This window comes from Coffea eugenioides, chromosome 2 (genome assembly GCF_003713205.1).
Source record: "Coffea eugenioides isolate CCC68of chromosome 2, Ceug_1.0, whole genome shotgun sequence".
NCBI lineage: Eukaryota > Viridiplantae > Streptophyta > Magnoliopsida > Gentianales > Rubiaceae > Coffea > Coffea eugenioides.
Window position 1 is genome coordinate 20068352 of NC_040036.1, and position 24437 is coordinate 20092788.

General features: G+C 36.8%; 3 protein-coding genes across 5 annotated transcripts; 2 read left to right on the top strand and 1 right to left on the bottom strand.

Annotated features, from left to right (window-relative positions):
• Positions 1-7022: 7022 nt before the first annotated feature.
• Positions 7023-12764, bottom strand: LOC113761260 (polyadenylate-binding protein 2-like). Of its 2 annotated transcripts, none has more exons than XM_027304161.1 (9): positions 12057-12764; positions 11334-11452; positions 10542-11198; positions 10368-10445; positions 10182-10271; positions 9770-9892; positions 8601-8780; positions 8307-8507; positions 7023-7585 (listed from the first exon to the last, which is right to left on the bottom strand). In XM_027304161.1, exons 1-9 carry the CDS (start codon positions 12313-12315, stop codon positions 7340-7342), a joined length of 1953 nt encoding a protein of 650 aa, XP_027159962.1. In that variant the 5' UTR covers positions 12316-12764; the 3' UTR covers positions 7023-7339. The 2 variants fall into 2 exon arrangements, with proteins under 2 accessions (XP_027159962.1, XP_027159961.1); XM_027304160.1 differs by having other exon boundaries at positions 9770-9907.
• A 3634-nt stretch (positions 12765-16398) lies between these two features.
• Positions 16399-20150, top strand: LOC113763395 (CBS domain-containing protein CBSX2, chloroplastic-like). Of its 2 annotated transcripts, none has more exons than XM_027307182.1 (8): positions 16399-17146; positions 17444-17531; positions 17621-17685; positions 17768-17816; positions 18287-18339; positions 18770-18885; positions 19283-19340; positions 19444-20150. In XM_027307182.1, the coding sequence occupies exons 1-8, from the start codon at positions 16925-16927 to the stop codon at positions 19516-19518; spliced, it is 726 nt and encodes a 241-aa protein (XP_027162983.1). In that variant the 5' UTR covers positions 16399-16924; the 3' UTR covers positions 19519-20150. The 2 variants fall into 2 exon arrangements, with proteins under 2 accessions (XP_027162983.1, XP_027162982.1); XM_027307181.1 differs by having other exon boundaries at positions 16401-17146; positions 17423-17531.
• A 618-nt stretch (positions 20151-20768) lies between these two features.
• Positions 20769-22070, top strand: LOC113759181 (abscisate beta-glucosyltransferase-like). The gene is made up of 4 exons (XM_027301747.1): positions 20769-21058; positions 21123-21358; positions 21603-21647; positions 21790-22070. Exons 1-4 carry the CDS (start codon positions 20769-20771, stop codon positions 22068-22070), a joined length of 852 nt encoding a protein of 283 aa, XP_027157548.1.
• Positions 22071-24437: the final 2367 nt, after the last annotated feature.

The following is a 24437-nucleotide window of genomic DNA, read 5'->3' on the forward strand; positions in this document are numbered from 1 at the left end:
AAACGATACGAAGATAGTGAATATTTTGGATGATTGTGCAACCATACCCCGTTTCAAGTTTAATCTGGTCAAACTAAAAGATACAGAACAACACATGGGCAATGATGTGCAATTGATAGGTATTTCATTCATAATTAACCATACTTCTATTTAAGTTGTTTATTTGAAGTGGTATTACTTATATTTTTTTATCTTTTGCAGATGTAATTGGTTTAGTTGTATCCGTTGGTTCACACTATCAAACATCTATCAATGACAAAACTAAGTATGACATACTTTTACTTGACAAAAGATTAGTCACTAGATTCAATATCCTTTAAAGTATTTTATATTCTACAAATTTTGATTTATACTTACCAAAATTGTCTAAATGAAGTTTGACAGTAGTTCGGTTGACTTTATGTGATAAATTTGCAACCGATGATGGTGAACACTTGCGTCAAACTGTTACAAAAAATAATGTTTTGCTAGCCTGTGGTATTTGTGTGAGAAATTATAAAGGTAATTCAATTTATTTTCATTTTATTTTATTTAAATTTTATAGTTTATTAATAAATAAAGCACATTGTGCAAGACCGTTACTGTATACTATTCGAGCAAGCAAATTGTATATCAATCACTACTTGAATTTTGCTCAATACCTACACAGTTGGTAAGTTTTACAAATACCAAAATATTAAATTATTAATAATATTTCATACCTTTACGAATATGTATTTGAAAAATGTACAGGTTTGAGAATGATAAATGTGCTCAGAAATTAGTGACGTGGTTGCGGTCATGCAATTTTACAATATCCCAAACATTGTTGATATCAAATGCTAAGAGAATATGGATATCCGAATATGCAGTTATACTTACTGTACAATTCCTCTCAATTAATTAAGTAATGAACAAGTATCTACATGTAGTTTCGAATTAATAATTGTAATCTATATATTCTTTGGATGGTTTTAGGTTAAATATTTTCGAATACTTATTTACATTCAAAGTATCAACCTAGACAATATGTTCCATGAGTTATGCAAAAATTGTGGCCAATCATATCAATCTCATTTTGGAAAAATGGTGTGTATCCATTGTAATGACGTAGTCGACACTATTGTCAGGTAATTATTTACATATATTTTGAATTTTAATATAATTTGTTGCATCATACATCACAATTTCTTTTTAATAGATACAATGTTAATATAGAAGTTAGAGATTCTAGTGGTACCTTATACCTCGCTCTTCAAGACAGGCATGCACGATTCATGTTTCGTTATGATGCTTCTTATCTTAGAGATTTAAAAACAAAGGTATACATTATTTATGTGTATATTTTTTTGCACAATATTATTTACAAACTGTTTAAAACAAAAGTTAATTTTGAACTATGTATGCTTTTAATTGTCAGAAAAATGGAGGTGCATTGTTCGACCAACACATTAATTCATGCAAAAATCGTGTATTCTCATTTATAGTGCGAACTCCACAAAAACCAACAGAATTAATTAAACCCCCAATACTGGCGTTCGTACTCAGAGTTGATTGGTGTGAAGAATGTTCACACCTTCGTAGAAGATTATCAAATCAAAGGCAAAATGTCTGTAAGTATTTCATTTACTTATCAAATTAAATATTCAATTATATTTAATTGGACCCTTATGTCGCTCAATTTATGATATAAATTTCTATTTTTTTCAAGATCCAACCTTCATCAAAGTGATCGTTTATAAATAATGGAGATGTTTTTATCATATATTGAACTATTGTTACAAAGTTTCATTTTTTTAAATATACTTTCATGTGCCCAAGATTATAATATTTTACTATTCTTAAATTCTTTCATAGATTGTAATTTTTTTTAATAATGAAAGCACCGTGCGTAGCACGGGTATTCACACTAGTATAGTAAAAGCATGAATGAATTTTCTAAAGATGGTGGTTGTTGTGCTAACGTGGCTGCGTTTTATTGGCTGGAGTTTGGTCGTTATTCACGTGAGGCTCGCGTGCTTTCGCTAGGGGGAGGAGAAGTGGAATTCTTTCTTTGTCCGAGAGAAGAAGGTGAGGACCTTCGGTTTTGAGAAGAGACCGTTTCTCTGTAGCGTGGGTACCATTCTCTTGTCAGCAGCTTGCTAGCTGAGTGAGCTTATGACGGTAGGTGATGGTTTGATTGATGACAGGTGTTGGGTGATGGGCTTAATGTGGGTTGTATGATTTGACGATATTGCCCTTTTTTTAAAATCAAATGCACCGTTGTATCTTGCTGAGCTTCTTCCTTCTCCTTGCGATTTGGGAGTTTCAGCTCTTCTCTGCAAACCTCCCAAAGAATGCCTTTTTTCCTTTTTCCTTTGATTGACAAGACTGAAAGCTCTTTGTTTCTCCGATGTATATAGAGGTTTCTATGTTTCTGATGCCACATTTTCCAACTATCATCATCATGATTCACGGTAACTGTGCCTCATTTTCATTGTTCTTTTCTTCCTCTTCAGTTGCTTGCTTCTTGGTTCTGAGCTATAGCCTCGCTTCTTTTTCCTACTTTCTCTTTTCTTTGTAAGAATTGCTATCTTGCTGTCTTCTTCCGTAAGGTTTAATTCCACTGTTATTCTTTGATTTTATCTCCTTTTTCAGCGTATTGCCTGCATTGTCGTTCTTATTTGGTTTTTTCCCCCCTAAAATTTATGCCCTCCTAATCTGTTACTGTTGCATTGCCTATTTGTTTTGCTATTCGGCTCGATTTGTTTTTTCTCTTCTTTCTCATGCGGTTTATTTAAATTTAGTTTTCTACCGTGGCCTCCTGAGCTGTGTTTTCCACTTTCCTCCTATCAACAGTTCTTGCATCACTGTTTTTGTCTTTTTTAGTAGCTCCCATTCGTGCTTTCTTGCTACGTACAGGTTATCTTACCCCACCTTCTGTTTTATGCTCTTTTTCCTTTTAACCTTGACTTTGTTATACTTTTTCCCGCTTTGTTCTCTGCTACTTGTTGTGCCGCATTTACTCTTTGTTATTGTATCTTCTTAACCTTTGCCCCTCTCGCTATTTTATTGGATGCAGAAACAAGTGCTTTCCTCTTCTCTGTTGCTCTCCTGTTTGCTGATAAAGATTTGTTATATATATCTAAGGTTAAGGTGACTGGATATGCATTCCCAGTAAAATGAAGTTATTTGATACCTAGCTTCTTTCTTTGACCTATCAGACATTTATTGATCAGGCGTTTCAAGTTCATCTGAATATGACTGGATTCTCTTTTTTTGTTTTTTGTTTTTTTTTGTTTTTCTTTTTTTTCCTTTTCTTCATCGATTTTTTTCCTCCTCGGCCGCCATGTCATCTCCCTCTTCTCTATCGGCTCCCTTGAAGGTGAAGTTTATTTCACTTTAATTTCTTTGTTTTAATTGATTGTTCATCATCTTTATGAGTCAGTCTTGATTGATCAGAAAATAACTGTTGTCAAATGGACCTAAGAAAGGAACGCCGAAACTCATGAGCATTTCTTTGTTTATCAACTTTTGGTGGCTTGCACCAGTAAATTGTCGTTTCTGCATTTTCAGGTCGTTTCTACATTGAGAGGTGTAAAGAAGATGCTTCCTATTGGGGAACCATCTCATCAGGACGCCTGAAACGTATACAAGAGAAGTAAGCAGCAGCCTACTCATTCATTTGACTTTTAAGCTGCGAAAATATTATTAGTTCAGTTAAGCTTTTTTTTTTTAATCCATATTCTGAAGCTTTTCATTCTTCATCTCCAAGCTTCATCGCCTTAAAATGCAGCGCTACCTTGAAATATTTTATTTTCTCAACTACAGAAAGTTGGTGAGTTCACTTGCGCCTTTACTATTCAACAAATTACTCACTTTCCAGCGTTGTTTTATGCTTATCTTTGGCTCTTATTTTGTCCTTTGAATTGTTATGTGTTTTAGGCTGAATCGGTTCCTTTGACCAATTGAATAGATGAAAGCAGGTGAGGCTCTGGTTTCTCTTCCTTGCCGTCATACACGAGCTTCAACAGGAGAATGTTGAAGAGGAGCTCGACCAAATAAACTTAGCCCAGAAGCTAATAACTAAATTATGAAGTTGATCTTAGGTCTATATTTTCCGTTTTAGTTTTCCTTTTCTTGGGGTAATTATTCTTCCATACTGGACGTATGTTCTCCTGAACTGCAGGGGAATGAGCTGTGAACATTTTGATATGTGAATGAAATTTTGTGTTTGTTGTCTTTTGATTTTGTATAAAGCTGAAATATTTTGATATGTGAATGGAATTTGGATTATGAAAAATGATGTGAATTAGTGCTTGTTATGGTCTTCTGCACATATTGTGAGACATTTTTTTTTAGGCATAGTGATGCCGTTCCTTTTTTTTTTTTTTTGGTGGATGGTGGAGGTCAGCAACTAAGTAAGGCTGTATATAAGTAGTATTTGTTTCAAAAAATGGTGTAGTTTTTGAAAAATTTGTGAATAAGTAGTGTATACGTTTTGTGTCTATTGAAGAGATATTTCCTGGTTTAGGCTCTGTGAATGTTAATAGCATCTGCCTAGGTGACTAAAGATGTTTGGTTAAGAATCTTCATGTTATTAAATGACTCTGCCAGTTCTTCCTTCTGACCATCTCATGTTGCTCGTCCTCGGCACTAACTCCACAGGGAAATCTTGACTATACTAATTTTTGTAGAACCCTTCAAAGAGCATACATTTTTGCAAAAGCAGAGAATTAGTCAATAATAGCTTAAATTTTATTGTCCACCTGAATGAAATTAATTTCTTTTGGCTTACAGCTCCAGGTTTTTCTTTTTAGTACTTCACCCAATTATTGCTACCAATGATGCATAGTACTTTGTTATAGGTTGTTTTCCATATAAATATCCTGATTTGCAATATTTATTCATAAAGATGCTGCAACATTATCGTAAAATTTGCATTCTTGCAGTTTTGTGATAAATTTTTAAACTCCATTTTATTTATGTTGTATTTCAACTGCGCATAAATGCCTTCTGATTAATCATCTACCTTGTTAGCTAACCTCTCTGATTAATCATTTTACTTTTAACTCTACACTATATTTGTAAGAAATGGTTTCCTGGGAGCCAGTATTCCTGTATTATATACTACGTTAGCTCCATTTTTTTCACCAGAAATGGTTTTGTAAAAAATGAAAGTTGGCGGTTGCCGTTGACCAGAGGCTTTGTGAGAAACGTCCGAGAAATATGAACAAAATTTCAGACTTGTGGAATGCCTATACTAAAAAATATACTTTTTTACATAAATTGTTATTCTTTTATTACTTCAAAACTGGGCAGGGCATTTTATAGTTCTATCGTGCGAAGCGCGTTTATGCCTCCTAGTTTTACGCAAACGGGGTCAAGAGAGTGGAACAGATATAGAGATATGGAGGGGAAACAGAACAATAACATTAATTTGAACTTGGACAATGGGCTATTAGTGGCAATTAATCCAAATTTAGAGGGGCTATCCATGTCCAATTAAAACTTGGACGGGATGGACTCAAAGGAACTTGGGTTTTAAATTGGGTCAATGTGAAAAATGTCCCCAAAAAAAATGGAAAGATGGAATGCTAGGGTAATGCCATTATTGTTGCTTTTTCCTTCTTTCTATTTCTTTTAAAAAACAAAACTTCTTTGTCTTCATACTTGATTTGTTTATATTTGATTCTTTTTTTTTAATTTTTTTTTATATTCTTGCTAGTTTATTCTCTTACAATTGCTCAGATTTTGGATATCACTTGATTGTTAACTATAAAAATTCATGCACTTTTTTGTGAATTTGGATCTATAGCTTGGTTTCGTCGTAAATAATTTAATTTATCATAATATAATATGATATTTAGACAATTTTACTTGCTTCACTTATGATGTTCCATGAATTTATTGGACAATGTCACCTCTTTAAATTTTTTTTTTTCCTTTTGTTCCTCAGCCCATGTATTGATCTGCATGATTAATTTGGTTTGATATGATTTTCTTTAAAAAAAAAAGTGTATGCCATAAATCTACATTGCATACTAACTTATGTACCTAGAAAATCTATATTGTAGATCCAAAAAAGGAAAAATAAAAAGAATTTTGGTTGTAAATTGGAGCAATTTACAATATAGGTGAACGAGAAAAGAAGTTTGTTTTGTACTAAAAAACACTAAAATAGAATTTATTGTAATTTGGATGGTATCAAAATAGACTTAACCCATTTTGGTCCTATCCATATTTGTCTCATGACTATATGAAACTGTTTGGGTATAGAACTATAGATCCAGTTTTTCTGGTCTCGTTTTTAATCTCAACCAAAATCCGTCCATCCCACCTATTTCGCATATCTACTGAAAGTAACCATACCACCAAGCTGATAATTATGTTCTTTGAGCATCAAGATCCCTTTTTAGGTCGCGGACCCTTGGACTATTTTTTCTTTTATTTCGGAATCCAATGACAATTTTATTCGCTATGGACACTTCGATTTTAAATGACTTCAGCATTCCATCACACTCTTAGACTGCGAAGCTCAGGTTTTCATGCTAATAGAAACCTTTTAGCATTGCGACGTGGCATACAAGCGAGGGCGTTTGGAATTCCAATCGTTGAGTAGTCCTTAATACTACTGTGTAGTCTTTTTTTTTTTCATCTAGTTGTCGCAAATTCGATTGGTCACCAATGTCTAAGTTTGTCAAATAATTGGCCCAATCCATAATCTTCCATGGACATAGATTTAACCACATCGATAGCTTCCTTCCTATAACAAAGAAACAATGCTCGTAATTAGAATCTCAAGCTTAGTCCTACAAACAACAGAAGGTGAAAAAACAAATAAAAAAGGAAACAATGGAATAAGGAATTTTAAGTTTAATATCCAGCTCCGGTGTAGAGAGCATTTTGACCACTCATATTTAAGTTTCCACCGTGCATTTAAGCACATGCTCCCTTATCAGCGTGAATAAGAAAGAGCATGAACCTGACGATGTCAACTACTGGTATACTATCTAATGGTATTTATTTGCTTTGAAGAATGACTAACTTAAAATGAAAATGGATGCTGACAACGTAGCCGATATCTAACTTGTTAAAAGATTAATACCATACTAGCACATTAGCTTCAGCTTTGGTTACTTCATAGTACCTGAGGTAGCTAGGATCTGTGGTAAAGTCTCAGTTCCCAGTAACCTAAAACAATGCAGCTTTCTCATCTACTGATGTGAACGCGCGGTAAGAAAACAATCTCGAAAACCAATAGGGTTTAGGTCAACATAACAGAGTGGTAGATTCCAAACTAAAAAGAAATGACTCAAGCTCCAAATTTCATGTTTCAAAAACCAAAGCACAACAGGTTTTAACTCCCCAATCAGTTCACTCAGGTAACAAGACCATCATTCAAGGACAATGATGCCAATTGATCAGCCGGATTGCCTGCCTGCTGCTGCTGAGAAACATTCCTTAAGACTTCCATGGCCTCCGCAACCTTGGACTTCAGAGCTTCTGGTGACTCAAGCAGGTGTAGAACCTCCGTCTGGTCCATCTCCAAAAGCATACCAGTAACCTTAGCTGCTGTTTCAGGCTCCAACTGTTCGACAAGTGGGTATAGATTCTCGCCCAACATCTGCAGTTAAAATCATACTAAGTGATGACAAATTAACAATTCCGATAATAATAGAACTCTCAAACTAAGCATCATAACTCACCCCACATTATGCTCGGGATGGGATAAAGGGAAGCAAAGAAATTGTCAAAGTAGGAGATTGTCCAGTAAGAACATGCTCCAACAAACTTATGACCCAAGAGAAGCACACATTCAAGCACGAACATCACTAGTCAAATGTCCTCCTCAATTATGCCAGAAATATGTGCTTTAAGAATTATTTACGAAGTTGCCACACAGTGAAAACCATTATGCCCAAGACATCCCACAAGTACTAAAACCCAAAAACAGCACAACTCCTTGAAACAAACCCTTCACTTTTTCCAGTCAAAGTATTTAAACAAACATATTATAAAAAAATAAGAACAGAAAGATGCTCTCGGCAGTTTCCACAATTTCAAAGTATCTAGCTCAACATGAGATACAGAAAAACTGACGGACCAAATTACTAAGTACTGCTCTTCAAAGACTAGAAGCTGCCAAGCATAAAAAGCACAATTCAAACACAACAGGCATCAGTCAAGAACTCCAAAATCACCATTATTAGAAAACAGCAATTATGGATAAATACACAAATGTACAGCATCCTAAATTAAGAATATAAAGGCACATGCATACTATACTTTTCTCTTTTCTTGAATGGACTATGCTAAACAGATAAAAATGTCAAATATTAGCCTACCGTCCTCTGATCAGCAGGAGAAGCATTTGCAAGGGCAGATGCCAAAGCCCCAATTGGAACTGGCTGAGAAACAACATCACGCAATGGCATGCCACCCATATCATATGGGACAGAAAGCATGCCTCCACCAACACCTGGCATGGAGACATCAGGCAGGGCACGGCCTGGAGGGTAACGATATGCACGCCCCCTTGGAACCATCTGTCACAAAATGAAAATTGAGAAGATCATAAAAGAAAAAAAAAATGATTCTAGCGCCACAAGCAAGGATAGGCATGGAATTCATCTGCAAACCTGCTGTTGCATCAGTGGAACTGGTTGTTGACCCTGCTGGACTGGAACAGCTGCACCCCGCCTGCCACCAGGACGCTGTCCTTGCTGCCCTTGCTGAACTAATGGCACAAAAAAGTTTGGCATCGGACCTGCACCAGGCCTCATTCCAGGAACAAGCTGCTGTTGATAACCAAAACCAGGCTGACAAGTAAAACAAAAAACCACCCTCAGCTTTCCAACAATTGTGCAAATCCATTACATATGCATAAACACGATGAAACAAAAATATCCCAATATCCCTGCACCAACTAATAAATCTAATATCCCAATATCCCTGCACCATCCCAGTAATCTAACCTCCCCCCCCCCCCAAAAAAAAAAACCAAAAAAAAAAGCACTGTACTCAAATTAGAACAGAGAGAAACAGGTTGTTTGTGTAACATAAGTATGGCAAATCAATAAGAATAATCTCCCCATAAAGCAGAACAGACCTAACAATCAGGGACAATGTATTTCTCTGAAACTTTAGCAAGCTTAGCAAGCACATCATATCAATAGATGCACTTAGGTACATGGAGGGAACCCGCTGTTATTAATTAAGCAACTGATGTAAGGAGTGAAGGACTTAATTGAATCATAAAATCACTAGCCTTTGGCCATAAGCATCTTTGATTTACATTGAGAACATGTTTTGTGAATGCTTTGAAGCCACTGTTATAAATTAAGCAACGATGTAAGGAGCAAGGACTTTAATCAAACATAAAATCACCAGCCTTTGGCCATCAGCATCTTTAATTTACATTGAGAGCATGTTTTTGTGAATGCTTGGATACCTATCATCAGCCTACCACCGTAGTATATATAAACCCACCTATTTACATATTAATGCCAACGGTACACTTCACAAAAGAAAGAACATCTGACCCAATGAAATGTTATCAGCCCATAATATCTTGTTAAGGATGCAGTGATCTCCTTGCTCAAATTAAAATCAGCCACAGTCATCTCAAAAGGCTCAGACAAATGATTAAAAACTTACAACTCTCCCCTTAAGATCTAAAAGGAAAAGAAAAGTAAAAGCAAGCATACTGTGCTTCAACCAAACAGCTCATTCAAATCAGCTCGTGTTAGAAAATGAGTAATCAGCACAACCAGAATAAGAAACAGATTCATATGAAGAATGTATTTACTTGGGGAGGCATGATAGCAGGTGGTGGCTGTCCATAAAATATTTGTTGCCCCAGACCAGGACCGCCAGGGGGGTACATTGGCATTCTAGGAGCAACAGAAGGTCCCATCGCAATCGGACGCAACTGAGAAAATTGAGCCTGTATAAATGCAAGAAATTGACCATGCTCATCGAAATAACCATACTAGATACAAAAGCTAAAGCATCAAAATTTCAAAACTGGTGTGTGTGTGTGTGAGAAAAAGAGAGAGAGAGAGAAATCGAGTGTGTCCTTCAAATTACAGATCATCCATTGAAAATAATTTTTATTAAATAAAAAAACACTGTATTCTGACACTTATTCTAAAATATCTCCCGCTTTCATGAGGCTTTAGCCCACAAAGTCAAAGTAATAGATTGCATCCAAAATATACCTGTAACCTCGCTCTTCTCTCTTCCTTTCTCTGTGCAAGAGCAACATAAAGCGGTTTGCTGACAACCATCTTTCCATTCATTTCAGAAAGCTGTGGCAGTACAGAGTAACATAGACATTCAAGGCCAATTGAATGGAGGAACATAACATACTTAAGTTCCACAACAAAAAAAAACCACAAACTTACAGCTCTTGAAGCTTCTTCAGGAGTTGAGAATGCAACAAAACCAGATCCTCTGCTGATGCCATTTGGGTCTCGCATAACCTGGAAGATATAAGATAGAACACAACAATTCGACTTTTGTGACAAAACAATTGAATGGAAAGATGCTATACAAACAAAGAGACAAGAACCAGAGACCTTGCATGAAGTTATTGTCCCAAAGGGAGAGAACAGTTCCCTGAGCTTGTCATCATTAATGCTATCATCTAAGTTCTTTATATAGAGGTTCAACCCTTGTGATTTGTCCGCAGCCTCTTTAACACTCTGCTCGAAGCGTTGTTTTAATTCTTGTTCTCTGTCAGATTTCTTTTGGGCTTTCCCAACAAACCACTCTTTGTTGTCAAACTTATATCCATTAAGAGCTTCAACAGATTTTGCAGCATCTTCAGGGTTCTCAAAGTTCACAAATCCAAAGCACTTTGACTTTCCATCTTCGTCCCTCATTACCGCAACGCTAGTTATTGTTCCAAAATCACCAAAGACTTTCTTTAGGTCTTCATCAGTGGTAGAATCTGAGAGATTCTTGACAAAAACATTAGTGAATTTTGTCTTGTCTACTGCCATTTCTCTTTCTTGTTTCCGAAGGAAAGGTCCAACATATACTTGCTTATCATTCAGCAGCATCCCATTAAGTTTCTCAATAGCTTTTTGAGCAGCTTCATCACTGTCATACTGCACAAACCCGTAGCCCTTTGACTGACCAGAACCATCAGTTGCCACCTTGCAAGAGAGAATGTTCCCAAATGTAGAAAATGTTTCATGCAAAGCCTTATGGTCAATTGCTTTGTCCAAATTCTGTCAAGAGAGAGTATATAATTATTTGAAAAAAACTAAAAAAATTTTCAATTGGAAGCAAAAATTTTACAGACCATCAGGCCACAGGATACAACGTCAAGGGGAAAAGAACAAGAGAAGCAAACAACTAGGTACCTTAATAAATATATTTCCAGCACCACTTTTACGTATGCTGGGGTCTCTATGAGAATACATTACTCTAATGGGCTTCCCATTGAGAGGAGTAAAATTTAGGATCTCTAGAGCCCGTGCAGCTGTGATGGAGACAAAGAAATATGGTTAGCAACAGCACTGGAGAAAAAGACCCAAACAAACGCAGGTAGGATCAAAGAAACCACAAGACCAGCGGGGGAAAAAGAAGAAATTTACTTCTACAAACAAAACTACAGAGAAAGCAAACACTTGGGCCATGGCTGGATGAACTGCTAACCATTGCCTCGGAGATGCTAAATAATAAGACCAGTAATTCCTTAGAAAGAAAGAATAAAGATGAACCACTATACATCACAAGAATTCAAACATACCAAAAGCATGATCCTTTCTTATTAGAACTACTTGCATTACAACTTTGAAAAACCAAAGGACATTGGCATCTCAAATAAAAATGCAAGACCACGATAACACTAATCAATCAGTCCACAACATAAACTCCACACATACTGTAACAATAATCTCATAACTCACCTAAATCAGCGACATTTACTTGAGAATTCAGCCATAGGAAACTAGACTGTTCCAATAAATAACACCCGAACTCCACATGACCATGCAAGCAACCATTAATTAACTAAAGCAGCAAAGGAATTGAATGGAAATATAAAGAAAGCTTTAATTGAAGGATAAGGAGTATGTACTAACCATCTTGTGGATTGCCATAATTGACATAACCATATCCAAGTGACCGGCGAGTCGTCAAATCCCGGCAAACTCTGACCGAAACCACCTGTCCGACCTGGTTGAACAGATCGTAAAGCTGCGAATCGGTCACGTTAAAATCCAAGTCACCGACGTAAAGCGACGTCGGCACGAACTGAGGATTCGCGCCGCCGCCGCCGCCGCCAGCAGCAGCAGCAGCATTCACATTCATCACCGTCTGCGGCACCTGAACCTGAGCCATCTCAACTCGAAAACCGTAGCTAAATGGAGCACAAAAAATTTAGGATTTTTAGGAAATTTTTCAAGTTTTTTTTGTGATTTTTTTTCTCACTTCCCTCTCCTCTTGTTATTCGAGAAACAAACCCTAGACAGTAGCCCCAAAAATTAAGCCAGCCTAAATTTGGAAAAAGCTTCCGAAATTTTCGTTGTTTTATATTTTTCCCCTTCAATATATCAAACGAAAATCGAACAAAATGATATTTTTAAACCCAAAGACTTTCTTTTTCCTTTTTTCTTTTAGCTTTTTAAAATAGAGAGAGAGAGAGAGAGGAGAGGGAAGGATGAATTTTTTTTTTTTTTTTAAAGGATAAGTCGGATATCCGACGGAGGGTAGGAAAAAAAAACCGCCGACGGTGACGGCGACGCCGCTGAGGAATGAGAGAGGGTTGTAAAGAACAAGTGCGAAGCGCACAGAGGGGAAAGAGAAAGGGAGATAGGAGCGGCGGCTCTTTTATACCTGGCGGGTTAGATAGCGGTGTCCGCGCGGTTCGACCAGCGGAAGTGGGTAATCTAGTGCACAAAATCTGCGCCGTTGGATCAGCAGAGGGGACCCCACTCGACGTGGTCCGGACTCGTGTTTTCGTCCGCTGGCAGTGTGTACGTAAGCGGGTTCGTGATACTGCATTCTCAAGGCTCAAGGGGTTTGCTTTGATCGATATATAAGATTAAAAAGGATTACCTCTAAATTTGCTGCTACCGGATTCTTCTATCAGTTATTTGAAAAAATTAGCTGATTCTTGCCGCTAAAGGTAAAGCATAAGCTCAGAAAATTGCACCTGCTTGAAACCTATGAGTATACTTTGAGACCAGATTGAAACTAGAACTCATGCTTTACAAAAAAAAAAAAAAAAAAAAAAACTCGAACTTATGCACTAGTAATCAATAACTACTAGATCACTCGTAAATATTCAAAATTTGAAGTATTCTGCTTGTATACTTTGTACTACAAAAAAAAAAAAAAATTTGTATGTCAGAGGAAGAATGTATTGCTTTATAAGCATTTTAAGTTTCAAAAGTTCTGTACGTAATATATCCACATTTGGTGCGAAGTATGAACTACTCCATATGCAAATTAAGTTCCAAATTTTTTACGTATATCCATCACGCTTCTACTTTGGATTTCACTAATTTTGCGTCCCGTCACTCAACTAGTCATATAATTTTAGTATTATATCTTGTTTGATAAACCTAATTTAACACTTAAATTTAATAGATTCAAATCTTAATATATTTGCATGTGTTTAATAACCAAAAATATAATGCATTAATTAATTAGGTAGGTCTAAGTTTTTTAAACAAAACTTGCTCAAAACAACTGTTCATTTATCACTCAATGTTAACATTCAATATACATTAAAATTTAGTAATTTAAAAATTCAGATTTCATACTTCAATTATATCAAATGCCCTTAGGGTTGCAAACGAATTAAATCACTCGTGAGCACTTTTGAGTCGGATCAGTCAAAATTCAGCTCGAGTTCGAGGTGGCCAAATTGAATTTGAGCATAAAGAAACTCAATTTGTGAGCTCGCAAACCGCTCAATTATATATATATAATTTATTTTAATAGTGAAATTACATATATATTTTTAATATTTTATTTTTTATTAAGAAAAAAGTTACTATTTTATTCATTTTTAAAATATATTTTTTAAAGATTAAGTAGGTTTGAACTCGAATTTGAAATTGAGATTGAATTCAAGTTTTACATTGAGAACTCATCAAATTCAAACTCGATAAAATTAAATTAAAATTTGATTCGATTAAGACAAAACTCGACTCCACTCAACCCTCTTCTAACCCTGTATATGCATCCTTAGAAAATGACACCAGTTGCTAAAAATCGTTCACAGGTAAGCTATAACAAGGTAATGCCGGTTGTTTTGTCATCGAGAGAGAGTAAAACAAATATGCAACATCTAAGCCTGTGCTTAAAAATCTAAATAAAGTGTGAAGTTTGGCATGTATTAGAAATATATATCACCAAGAGAGGCGACACTTCTGAGAAAGAATAATATAGAGAGTGGGAGAGAAACAGAGCGTCGGAAGAACTACAAAAGTAGGCCTTCATTTTTAAATTGTACTAACTCTCCTTTAGTTCCTTAAGGCGGCGTATGACAGATGTATGCAGTCAAGAGCGTGCAACAGAAGTACATTGTGGAGCTATAAACGGGTGCAGGACAAAAACGATTTGGTCCCATTTGTGGCATATTTATCAACGTAGCATAGCATCTATACCTTGGTAATTTTCCTAAAATGATTTGTTAATTAGACCACTATCTCGTACTAAATTAAGTAAGGTGCTTTTTAGCATCAGATGTCTCACACTTGCAGTTATTGGAATTTTCCATTAGTTTAGTCCTACAGTTAAATGGTGAATTTCAAACCCTAATCTCTTCGATGTTATCCATGCAACCTACTTAGACAAAGAACTTTAGGGACAGCAAAAATTGGAAAGATTTAATTGTCCTTTATGAGGAAATAGAAATTGGAAACAGTTACTACAATTTAAGGTTGGTTGGAAATTTGTTAAATGACTATTACACCCTTGATGGCAAAACGTACACATCCTTAAACAGTTCATTACTATTGAGGGAGCAAACTGTTAGCTGAAAAAAGGCTTTTCAGAACACGAGAACCCTGCTGGGTCTTCGTCTATTTCGATTATCGGGCAAAGTAAAGCGAAAGTTGATCATCCATTTGTTGTCAAAATTTTGGCCCCTTGGATTCTCAATTAACTAAAGCGCAATTCTTCTTGACCCTTGGATTAAAGACCAACTAAGGAGAGCACATGCACCAGGCTTCTTCTTTTTTTTTTTTTTTTTTTTGGGAGGATATATGGAAACGTCTTTTTTCACAATCACTTGCGGGGCCTTGTCGTTATTTTTTTTCCACCCATACCCACGTACTTTCTATCTCTAATTTTCATGCATAAGATTCGAATTAAGAATCTAAGAGTAAAGAAAACTCAAAAACACTTCACGATTTGAAATCCAATTTTGACGGCGAGGAAGGCACCAAAAACACTCCATATAGATGTTATTTATATTCTTTTTTAAAATAAAATACGAACTCATCATTTTGTGATATTTGATCCGAAATCAATTAAAACTCATAATGCTGATTGTGGTGGAATAAGTAATCCTATGTTTATTTATATATTTATCTTTTAATTTAGTAATACAGACTTTCTAATCAATATTTTTCTTTTGGGTGATTTGGCCAGAAGTAAGTTAGGCCCCTTTTGGATTGCGATTTTCCTCAGAAAAATTGTTTCGTTTTCCGTGAACACATTTTCCTATCACTATTTTACCTCACATATATTAAATCGCTACAATAATTTTTCTGCAGAAAATCCAGAAAAAATGCAATTCAAAGGGCCTTAATTTGTTTGCTCTCGTACAAGTTTGACACGGTTCATTCATTTCTAAGTACAATCAGCGTTGGCTTTTGGAACGCACTTGCAGTTTTAAAACATCACAATCAATACGAAAAGTTATCAATGCGTGTAGTAGAATCACACACGATAACTTCAAGAAAGATATATAGTAAATGGCTTGGATCGTAGTAATTTACTCCTTACATTAACCCCTGATTATCTAGGGTTAATGTTGTAGTATCAGTTGACTTGTCCCATAATAACTTTTTCGATTTTACACATCATATCATTACTTCACTTTTAAACATCGCAATCGAAGATAGATTTTTTTTTTTAGTTACTGCATAAAGTTGCACTTTCCGGTGGGTGCACAACCAGCCCCACCTAGTAATTAGGTATATAATAAATAAGTTGAACATATCTGGTAGCAGCTGTCACTCAGGTGGCCAAAGTCGCGGTGATGGTACAAGCAAGCAGAATGACCATAGATATTGGCCTATTGGATTGAACAGCTTCAGTGCGGGCCCCATTTTTCACCAACTACAGTAGAGATCCGCTGCCGCCGCCGCCTTTTTGGACTGTGGAAGCTAAAGACTTCCACCGACCTGCGGTGTTCGCCTGGCTTTCAGAAATCATAATCACAGGGGGAGGATAGCGATGGTGTTTAGGAATTCAATTACGCGTATTGGTAAACATTTTACTGAAGATTGCTAAAACTTTTTCATAAGGAGTTAGGGGTGTGGGATTTACGGGATAAAAGAATGTAGAGAAGAAACAGGGAAATACAGCAGCCGTCTTTTAAAAAAAAAAAAAATTCTCTGAGGGGTTGATTAAAATTTTAGTTACTTAAATTTAAAAAATTAATAAGCAGGCTAGTGGTATCGAAATTCCCATCTTCAGCTGCTGGCAAGCGGGAGTGAGAAATTTCGCATGTTACACGTTCCTGGTGCTGGGTTGCACTTACACGACGAAGCACATCACCATTCAACAAGCAAAGATTCACCAAACAAAACTACTCTACTCTAATTAAAATTCGGATTTTTGCTGCTAAGTTCTGTTTTTTCCGGCCTTCCCCAAGCTATATATTTGTGCGTGTTTTCTCTTTTGTTTTGCGGTTGCCTTCGCTAGAATCGCATCATCTGCTCTGATCGGCCTTGGGTTTGCATTCTCTGCCGGAATTGAGTAAATAATAATGGGCTCGATCAGTTGTGCCAATTATTTTACAATCAGCTCCACTTACGTTGTCGATCATCAGTTTCCGCCTTGTGCCTCTCCTTCCTCGTATCGCTCTACACTTGGCTGTTCCCGACTACCTCCTCCTCCTACTGAGCACTACCGCCGGCGTCAGTTCGCCAAGGCAGTGAGGCCTGCCGATGTCGCTCCTTCCTACTCCGACACAACCAACTCCATGCCTGTGAGTCACCCTCATCCACAACCCCCTCTCCCTCTCCATTTTTACATGCATTACAGACACACACACACATCTTTAGACGATGCTAATTGTATATTGCAGCGATCCTCCACACCTTTCTCCAGAAAAAAGGGTAGAAAAGAAAACGGGCATAGTGCTGGGCATGGAAAGATTTGAAATAATCATCTTTTAGTGCTCTGCTCGATCCTCGTGCTATGGTTGCTCCTTGAGATAGATCGAGTAATTAAACACGTGTCTTTTTTTTTTAATCCTTGACAGTTGGAGAATTTGTATCTGCAGCCAAAAGGTCGAACTAACCCGGTTGGTGAATTTATGACTGGGAGAGACGATTTACATGTGGTGAAGGCTTGTACAACTGTTGAAGATGGTATTTTCCCACTCTTGCGTCGTTCACTTTTTAACAGGCACGATATGCAGTGACTTACCCTGTCCCGCCTCCTTTGTTGCATTTGGCAGCACTAGAAACTCTTGCCAAGAAAAGAATCACTGGATTTCCTGTGGTAGATGATGATTGGAAGTTGGTAAAGTTCAGGCCCCTTTTCCCTTTTCCCATTTATATTAGCAAGTCTTTTGCATTCAATGGAGACAGAAACTTTCTTGCAGGTAGGCGTTGTTTCCGATTATGACTTGTTGGCACTTGACTCTATCTCAGGTACTCCTTTTAGTTTCAAAACCAAAGTCAACTTTTAAAAAATTCGTACATTATAAGTTACTCTGCGAGGTAAATTGTTTTTGGATCCTTGTTTGGTTCAATAAATGAAAAGCGAGTAAATGTGTGCCGACTAAGAAAGGAGAAATAAACAAATCATATATATCAGAAGAAACCTAAGTACGAATCTGGCGTAGTTGCTGCCCATCTTCCTGATTTCCACTTTTTACTCAAGCAAGCATATGATTATTGAAGCCCGCGCTGGGTGGTCTGCTGGTGGAAGGATGCCCCTTGGTTGAGCTCCACCTGGGTTCGATCCCGGGCAGCCACCCAGCTGTTAAATTCTTCAGCATCGGTCGGGCCCGCTCTGCTGGGGCGCTGTGGGATTAGTCGGGTGTAGGCCCGGATACCCCAGTGATGACAAAAAAAAAAAAAAAAGCATATGATTATTGAACTTCTATGTTTTCTCACAGGTAGAAGTCAAGCTGACACAAATTTGTTTCCTGCTGTTGATAGCACTTGGAAGGTACTGAAAAATTCTCTGTTCTCTGCATTTTGCATTTGGGTCCTCTTGTCCATTCTGTTCTTTGGTTGGAACTCTTTATGCTAGACGCGCTACATATTTGATATTTCTTGGTTGTAAGCTGTATGCACATTTCTCCGTATCCACATAACAGAGCAGGCAGATCAATTAAGACAAGGGCACGGATATCTGCTTGGGGTTTGGGTTTTGTGGGAAGGAGCAAATCATTCATGGCTACCCCTAATTCAGGGAAAGTTGAAACTATATTGGCGCTTAAGGAATTACTAGGTTTTGTGTTTTTGTCTTTTGACAGAAAAAAAAGAAAAAAGAAAACTGGTGCATCCCATTATGGTTTTAGTCATTTGATTTGGCATACTAGAGAAAGAATTCCGGACATTGAACTTCTAATGCATGACATTGCCTATTGTGACAGACATTCAGCGAGATACAGAAACTGCTGGGGAAAACTAACGGAAAAGTTGTTGGCGACCTCATGACACCTTCTCCGCTTGTTGTTCAAGAAAGTACTAATCTTGAGGAAGCTGCAAGGTTAATGCTAATCCTGAATTTCTTGCACCAAGTTATGCTTGCAGCTTGTTAGTATAAATTGCAAGCATTGTATCTCGTATAGCTTTGCAGTCCCATTCCTCTTTTCCACAAATAATTAAGTCCAAGAAAAGGTTAAAATCTGATATTGCAATTCTTCCTCAACTTGCTGGAAGTTAAGCACGTCCTCTGCAAGTCCTTTTTTTTTTTTAAGCATTTGTGCAAATCTTATTCTTCACCGACGGTGTATATATGATATACTTTTACTTTGTGTTAACAAAATGGCTCGTGTTGATGTTATGAACGGGTTAGAGCCTAATTGAGGGGTTATATTCAATTGAAATCCCAACTCTTGGCTGCATGCCTGCATGTCCTAACCACTTGAGACTTTGTGTTTTAGGTTGTTGCTTGAGACCAAGTACCGTAGACTGCCAGTTGTTGATGCCGATGGCAAACTGGTAAGATAGAGTGCATTTTCAATCTAGTATCGATTGGGATTTCGTTACATTTTTTCATCAAGTAAATGGATTTTGATCAGTCCTCTTTCTTTAACTATAATAGGTTGGAATAATCACAAGAGGTGATATTGTTAGAGCTGCTCTTCGGATAAAACATGCCAGTGAGCAGATTGGATAACTGCGAGACTTTTGAAGATGTATCTTTACATGGAATATACCTGCATATTGCTGCCAGTACCGAATTGTTTCCACTAAAGTAGCTCAATTGTTTGTCTGAATTATTTTTTGGGTTCAATACCATAGCATTTGGGTAAAATTTCGTATGTACATTTTCTAAAGAAACTCTGGAAGCTGTCGGAATTTATTTCTGTAGATTCATGCTTTATAGGCTTGGTTGTTGTTCAGATAGAAATTTTTTATACTGGAACTTGAGATTGAGATTGAGGTCCATGGTGAGATTATATTTCATGAACAAACTGTGGTTCAACTAGCGGCTATCAAGAAGGTCAAGGTATTGCAATGCTTGCCATGTATGGTGTGGTTCTTTCTGTACGCTATAGACCCCAACGCTGTGAAGCATGGTGACTCCGGAATTTTCAAGTATAATCGGGAAAGAATTCTAGCTGCTTTAATGCCTGGCTTGTTGACTATGTGATTTCTATGTATCTTAGCCGTCAGAACCATTTGGAAGCATCCCCAGATTCGTTCCTTCTCCGTGCCTGATTATATAGTTCTTATGAGCCTAGAGAATTGATGAGCACCGAGAGTGCATGTTACGGATATAACCTCAATGAAACGCCTAATTTTTTAGGCTTTCAGTGGGCATATTTCTCTATCATTTTTTTACTTTATATACATACATTGTTACAGGATATTTTTTTACAAAAACTTCAAAAAATAACAATCCAAACTGACTGTACAATTGTGCAAATCTGAGGAATCAGACCAGATCAGAAATTTTAGCGGGTAGCAGAAGGATATGATAAGCATATTAATTTGCTTTGTTTTGAAGCTGTGTCAAATTAAAGGCAAGCAAGTACGCTCTATGTCTACCGCGTTGAACCCAGGATGTTCCATGCTCAAAATTTTACAAATGTAGATTTTGAGAGAGAAGTTATTAAAATTGACTTCCAAATTTTTTTTGCCAATTTTGATGTTTATAGAATTTTTTGGTGTAATATAGAGTGCAGAAAGGCCTAGGTAGTTGCCTGCTCCAAACATTTTTTGTTCAGTTATCAGTAGCCACAGCAAGGCAAAGTCAACGAGATAAATCATATTTGCTTTGCTCGAATCAAGGCCTCATTTCAGTTTTGCCAACTGTCTTTTGCTCTTTCTCCTTCCTGTTCTCTGACTCTCCTCTACTCATGAGATCACAATCTCCAGGTGTAGAAATGTTCTTTTTTCCCTTTTTGGGTGGAGGAATTCCGAATGATCGACCTGGCCAGGCTGTTCTCAAGCCATGGTGTCAAAGCCAGTATGATCACCTTCCCGAACGATGCAGCTGTCTTTGAAAAATCAATCAGAAGAGACCAGCAATCTGGGCACGACATCAAACTCCTCACTCTTCAAACCCCTGCAGATGATGCCGGCCTCAGCACAACAGACATGTCTGCCCCGCCGCTCACTGACACCTCCGTTCTCCAAGAACCCCTCAAACAAGTCATCAAAGACTACACCCCGGACTGCATTGTCGCCGATGCCTTCCACTGTTGGGTGCCGTACGTTACTGACCAAATAGGGAGTTCCACAAATCATCTTTAATGGCAATTGTTGCTTTGCCAGCTGTTGTGAATATAGTCTCAGACGGCATTCGCCTCATACAGAAGTCAGCTTGGATTCTGAGCCCTTTCGAATTCCGGGTCTTCCTGGTAAGATAGAACTGACTAGGTCTCGGCTTCCGCCGGCCTTTCTCCGAATGGGGAATGGAGTTCCAGCTAAGATGATGATAGCAGAGCAGTACAGTTTTGGACAAGTTATTAATGGTTTCTATGGTCTAGAACCAGCTTATGTTGATCATTGTAGAAATGCAATGCGAAAGAAAATTTGGCTTGTTGGACCCGTTTCTTTATGCAACAACAATCTCGAAGATAAGGCAAGACAGAGAGAGGTCAAAAGGCCACTATTGATGAAAGTAGTTGTTTGAGACTTTGAGTTGGCTTGATTCCAAGAAACCAAGTTCAGTTGTATTTATAAGTTTTGGCAGCCTAGCTAGACTCAGCTCCACTCAACTTTATGAAATCGCTTGTGGTCTTGAAAATTCAGGTCATCCGTTCATATGGGTGGTGGGAAAAGCACTAGAGGAAGCAGGTAAGGATAAATTTCCGGATGGACTTGAGGAGGGGATGATAGGAAATAAGAAGGGATTGATCATCAAAGGGTTTTTACACCAAGAAAAAAAAAATCAAAGGGTGGGCTCCACAGTTGCTTATCTTGGAACACGAGGCTATAGGTGGGTTCCTGACGCATTGTGGATGGAATTCTGCTCTGGAGGGAGTGTGTGCTGGGGTGCCTATGATCACCTGGCCGCTCTCAGGGGAGCATTTTGCCAATGAGAAGTTGGTGACAGATGTGTTGAAGATTGGAATAGCAGTTGGGAGTGAGGGATGGGCGTCGTGGCCATTGGAGAGGAAGGAGGTGGGGGGGAGGGAGAAAGTGGAGGCGTCTGTGTTAAGGCTGATGAGTGATGGTGAAGATGAGGAAGAGGGTGAAAGAATTAGTGAAGATTCGTAAGACGGCGGTGGAAGAAGGCGGGTCTTCGTTTAATGACACGCCATCGTTGATTGAGGAACTCAATTCCCTCCGGCGGGCGTAAAATATGGTAGTAAAATACTACTTGCGGCAAAATAGAAGTCCGTCGGGGAGGGTGGGGGTGGCGGTGGCGGTGGCGGCGTCTAGTCCACCACTAGGTTAGGAGGAAGAAAAAAAAAAAAAAAGAATTGTGTGTGTTTGTGCAACGTTTTGTACGAAAACAACGAGGTGAATTGATGCTCTGCCTAATTACTCTTGATGGAAATTTTATTGATCTTTTCTGCTGAAATAGTACTCCAATGCAGTAAATCAGAATTTGGATGTCGTTTCATGGGGTTGGTTCTTGTTGCACAAACTATTATGGGGTGTTTGAGAAATGGGTTACGCTCACTACATAACTCATCGACTGTGAAATTGCAAGAAATTGACGATGGAAGTTAGTATACTGTTCTGAGTTTATCACTTATTTGATGCTACTTGTGTATATAATTGGAATTTCTTGTATTTTAAAAGTCTGTCGTGGGTTACATGTAACTTTATAAAAAAACATACTACATATTTGTACTTTATTTATTTAATTATTTAGTGAAATGTTGTGTGGAGCTATAGATTAGGAAGAACAGATAATACCTTTCTTTGCCGAATCCGCATTTTGTAAAGATATAAACAACTTGTAGTAATGAGATTAAGTAATCATATTCTATCACAAAAAAACAAAAGAAGCGAAATCTTATGGCATTGAGAAGATATGGGTACATGAGAATATTATTTTTTTTTTCAAAATTTTTAGTGAAATCTAATGTCACTGATACAAAATTGGGCAATCAAATGAAAAATAACACTTTGCCCCTATGAACGTAGGGAGTAGTCACACTTTATCCTCTCAATTTTAAATATATACTCTTTACCTCCCACAAAAAAAGATTTATATCTTCTCTGTCGTATCAATTATACAAAAATATCAAACTAAAAAAGTTTTTAAAAAGTTAATATTTAGTTTATACCCTTGAAACTTTTCTAGTTGGATTAATATTTGCTTCTATATACGCTTTGTTCAATTTATTAGACTTTACGTCAAACAAAACGAATAAATAACACAATACTAAAAATAAATATAATTACCAACATCTTATATAAAAATGTAATATCAAACTAATTTTAAAGTCATTTTAATTTATTTTAATTTTAGACTAATATCATTTTCATTTTTTTGTTTATATTATTCCAGTATGAAATTCTTAATCAAATTTGCTAAAATTGATTGATACATATCATTTTCAAACTTAGAGATGAAAAATGGAGATTAAATCAAATTTTAAACTTAGGGAATAGACACTCTTAAGTTTAGCCTAAAAGTTCACATAAACTAAATAATAAAAAAACTACCTTTTAAACAAAAAAAAAGGTTTAGTATTACCTCTTTTTTCAAAAAGAAATTTGGTATGCATGTTTATTTTAGTATTGTGTTATTTATTTATTTTTACTTAAATCATAATAAATTGAACAAAGCATATATAAAAGTGAATAGTAATTGAAAAAAAAATTTAAGGATATAAAATAAATTTAAACTTTATTTATTTTTTTTAGTTTAATATTGTTGTATAACTGATACAATAGATAATATGTATATTTTTTAGCAATAAATGGATAATAATGTCATTGCACTCACTTTTTTTAATTTTTAACTTTGACTAGTCTTTATGGGAGCAAAATGCATATATGTAAAGTTGAAGGGGGTAAAGTGTAATTATTCCCTAAGTTCAGGGGGCAAAGTGTTATTAACCCAAGTTTTTAAGAGGTAATCAAACTCAAAAGGTATTCCAATTATTCTGTAATGCACTCCAGAGAAAAAGACCAAATAGTAGTTGCTTAGGGTATATGTTTGGTGTCAAATGGATTGGGTATTGGATGAGCAAACCCAGTTACGCAAGGGATTACGTAATCACTTTTTATGGCTCGACTTGGACTTCCAGTGTTGATTTACGGAGTGGCTGGCGCATGGCTTGGAAGGGAGTAGAAATCATAACTTGTGATGTGAAATTTTGAGCCGTCATGTTTGATGTTGTCAATCTAGTCTAATTGTACCCTCAAAAAAGAAACATTAGTGAATTGCATGTTATCATATCAGCCCCCCGTTTGCGACTTAATCATAATGCGAATAGTTTGGAACAAATTTTTTTAATTTTACTATTATGAATTGACTGTAGAAAGTGTGTATTTGTGTTTTTCAGGTTTAAAATTCAATTTTGTGTGTATTAGCTGGAAAATGGTGCAGGAAGGGGTGAATAAAAAAAATAAAACAAAAAAAGTTTGTTTGTGTTACTCATGCGTGCTTGAAATTACGTGTCT

Coding starts and splice junctions, on each gene's coding strand:
- LOC113761260 (XM_027304160.1), bottom strand. CDS start 12,315: ATGGCTCAGGTTCAGGTGCCGCAGACGGTGATGAATGTGAATGCTGCT. Junction 9,908..10,181: donor AGAGAAGAGCGAGGTTACAG/GTATATTTTGGA, acceptor GCATTTATACAG/GCTCAATTTTCTCAGTTGCG. Junction 8,781..9,769: donor CTGCTATCATGCCTCCCCAA/GTAAATACATTC, acceptor TTTACTTGTCAG/CCTGGTTTTGGTTATCAACA.
- LOC113763395 (XM_027307181.1), top strand. CDS start 16,925: ATGGGCTCGATCAGTTGTGCCAATTATTTTACAATCAGCTCCACTTAC. Junction 17,147..17,422: donor ACACAACCAACTCCATGCCT/GTGAGTCACCCT, acceptor AATCCTTGACAG/TTGGAGAATTTGTATCTGCA. Junction 19,341..19,443: donor TTGATGCCGATGGCAAACTG/GTAAGATAGAGT, acceptor TAACTATAATAG/GTTGGAATAATCACAAGAGG.
- LOC113759181 (XM_027301747.1), top strand. CDS start 20,769: ATGATCGACCTGGCCAGGCTGTTCTCAAGCCATGGTGTCAAAGCCAGT. Junction 21,359..21,602: donor ACCAGCTTATGTTGATCATT/GTAGAAATGCAA, acceptor TTGAAAATTCAG/GTCATCCGTTCATATGGGTG. Junction 21,648..21,789: donor AAAAGCACTAGAGGAAGCAG/GTAAGGATAAAT, acceptor ACGAGGCTATAG/GTGGGTTCCTGACGCATTGT.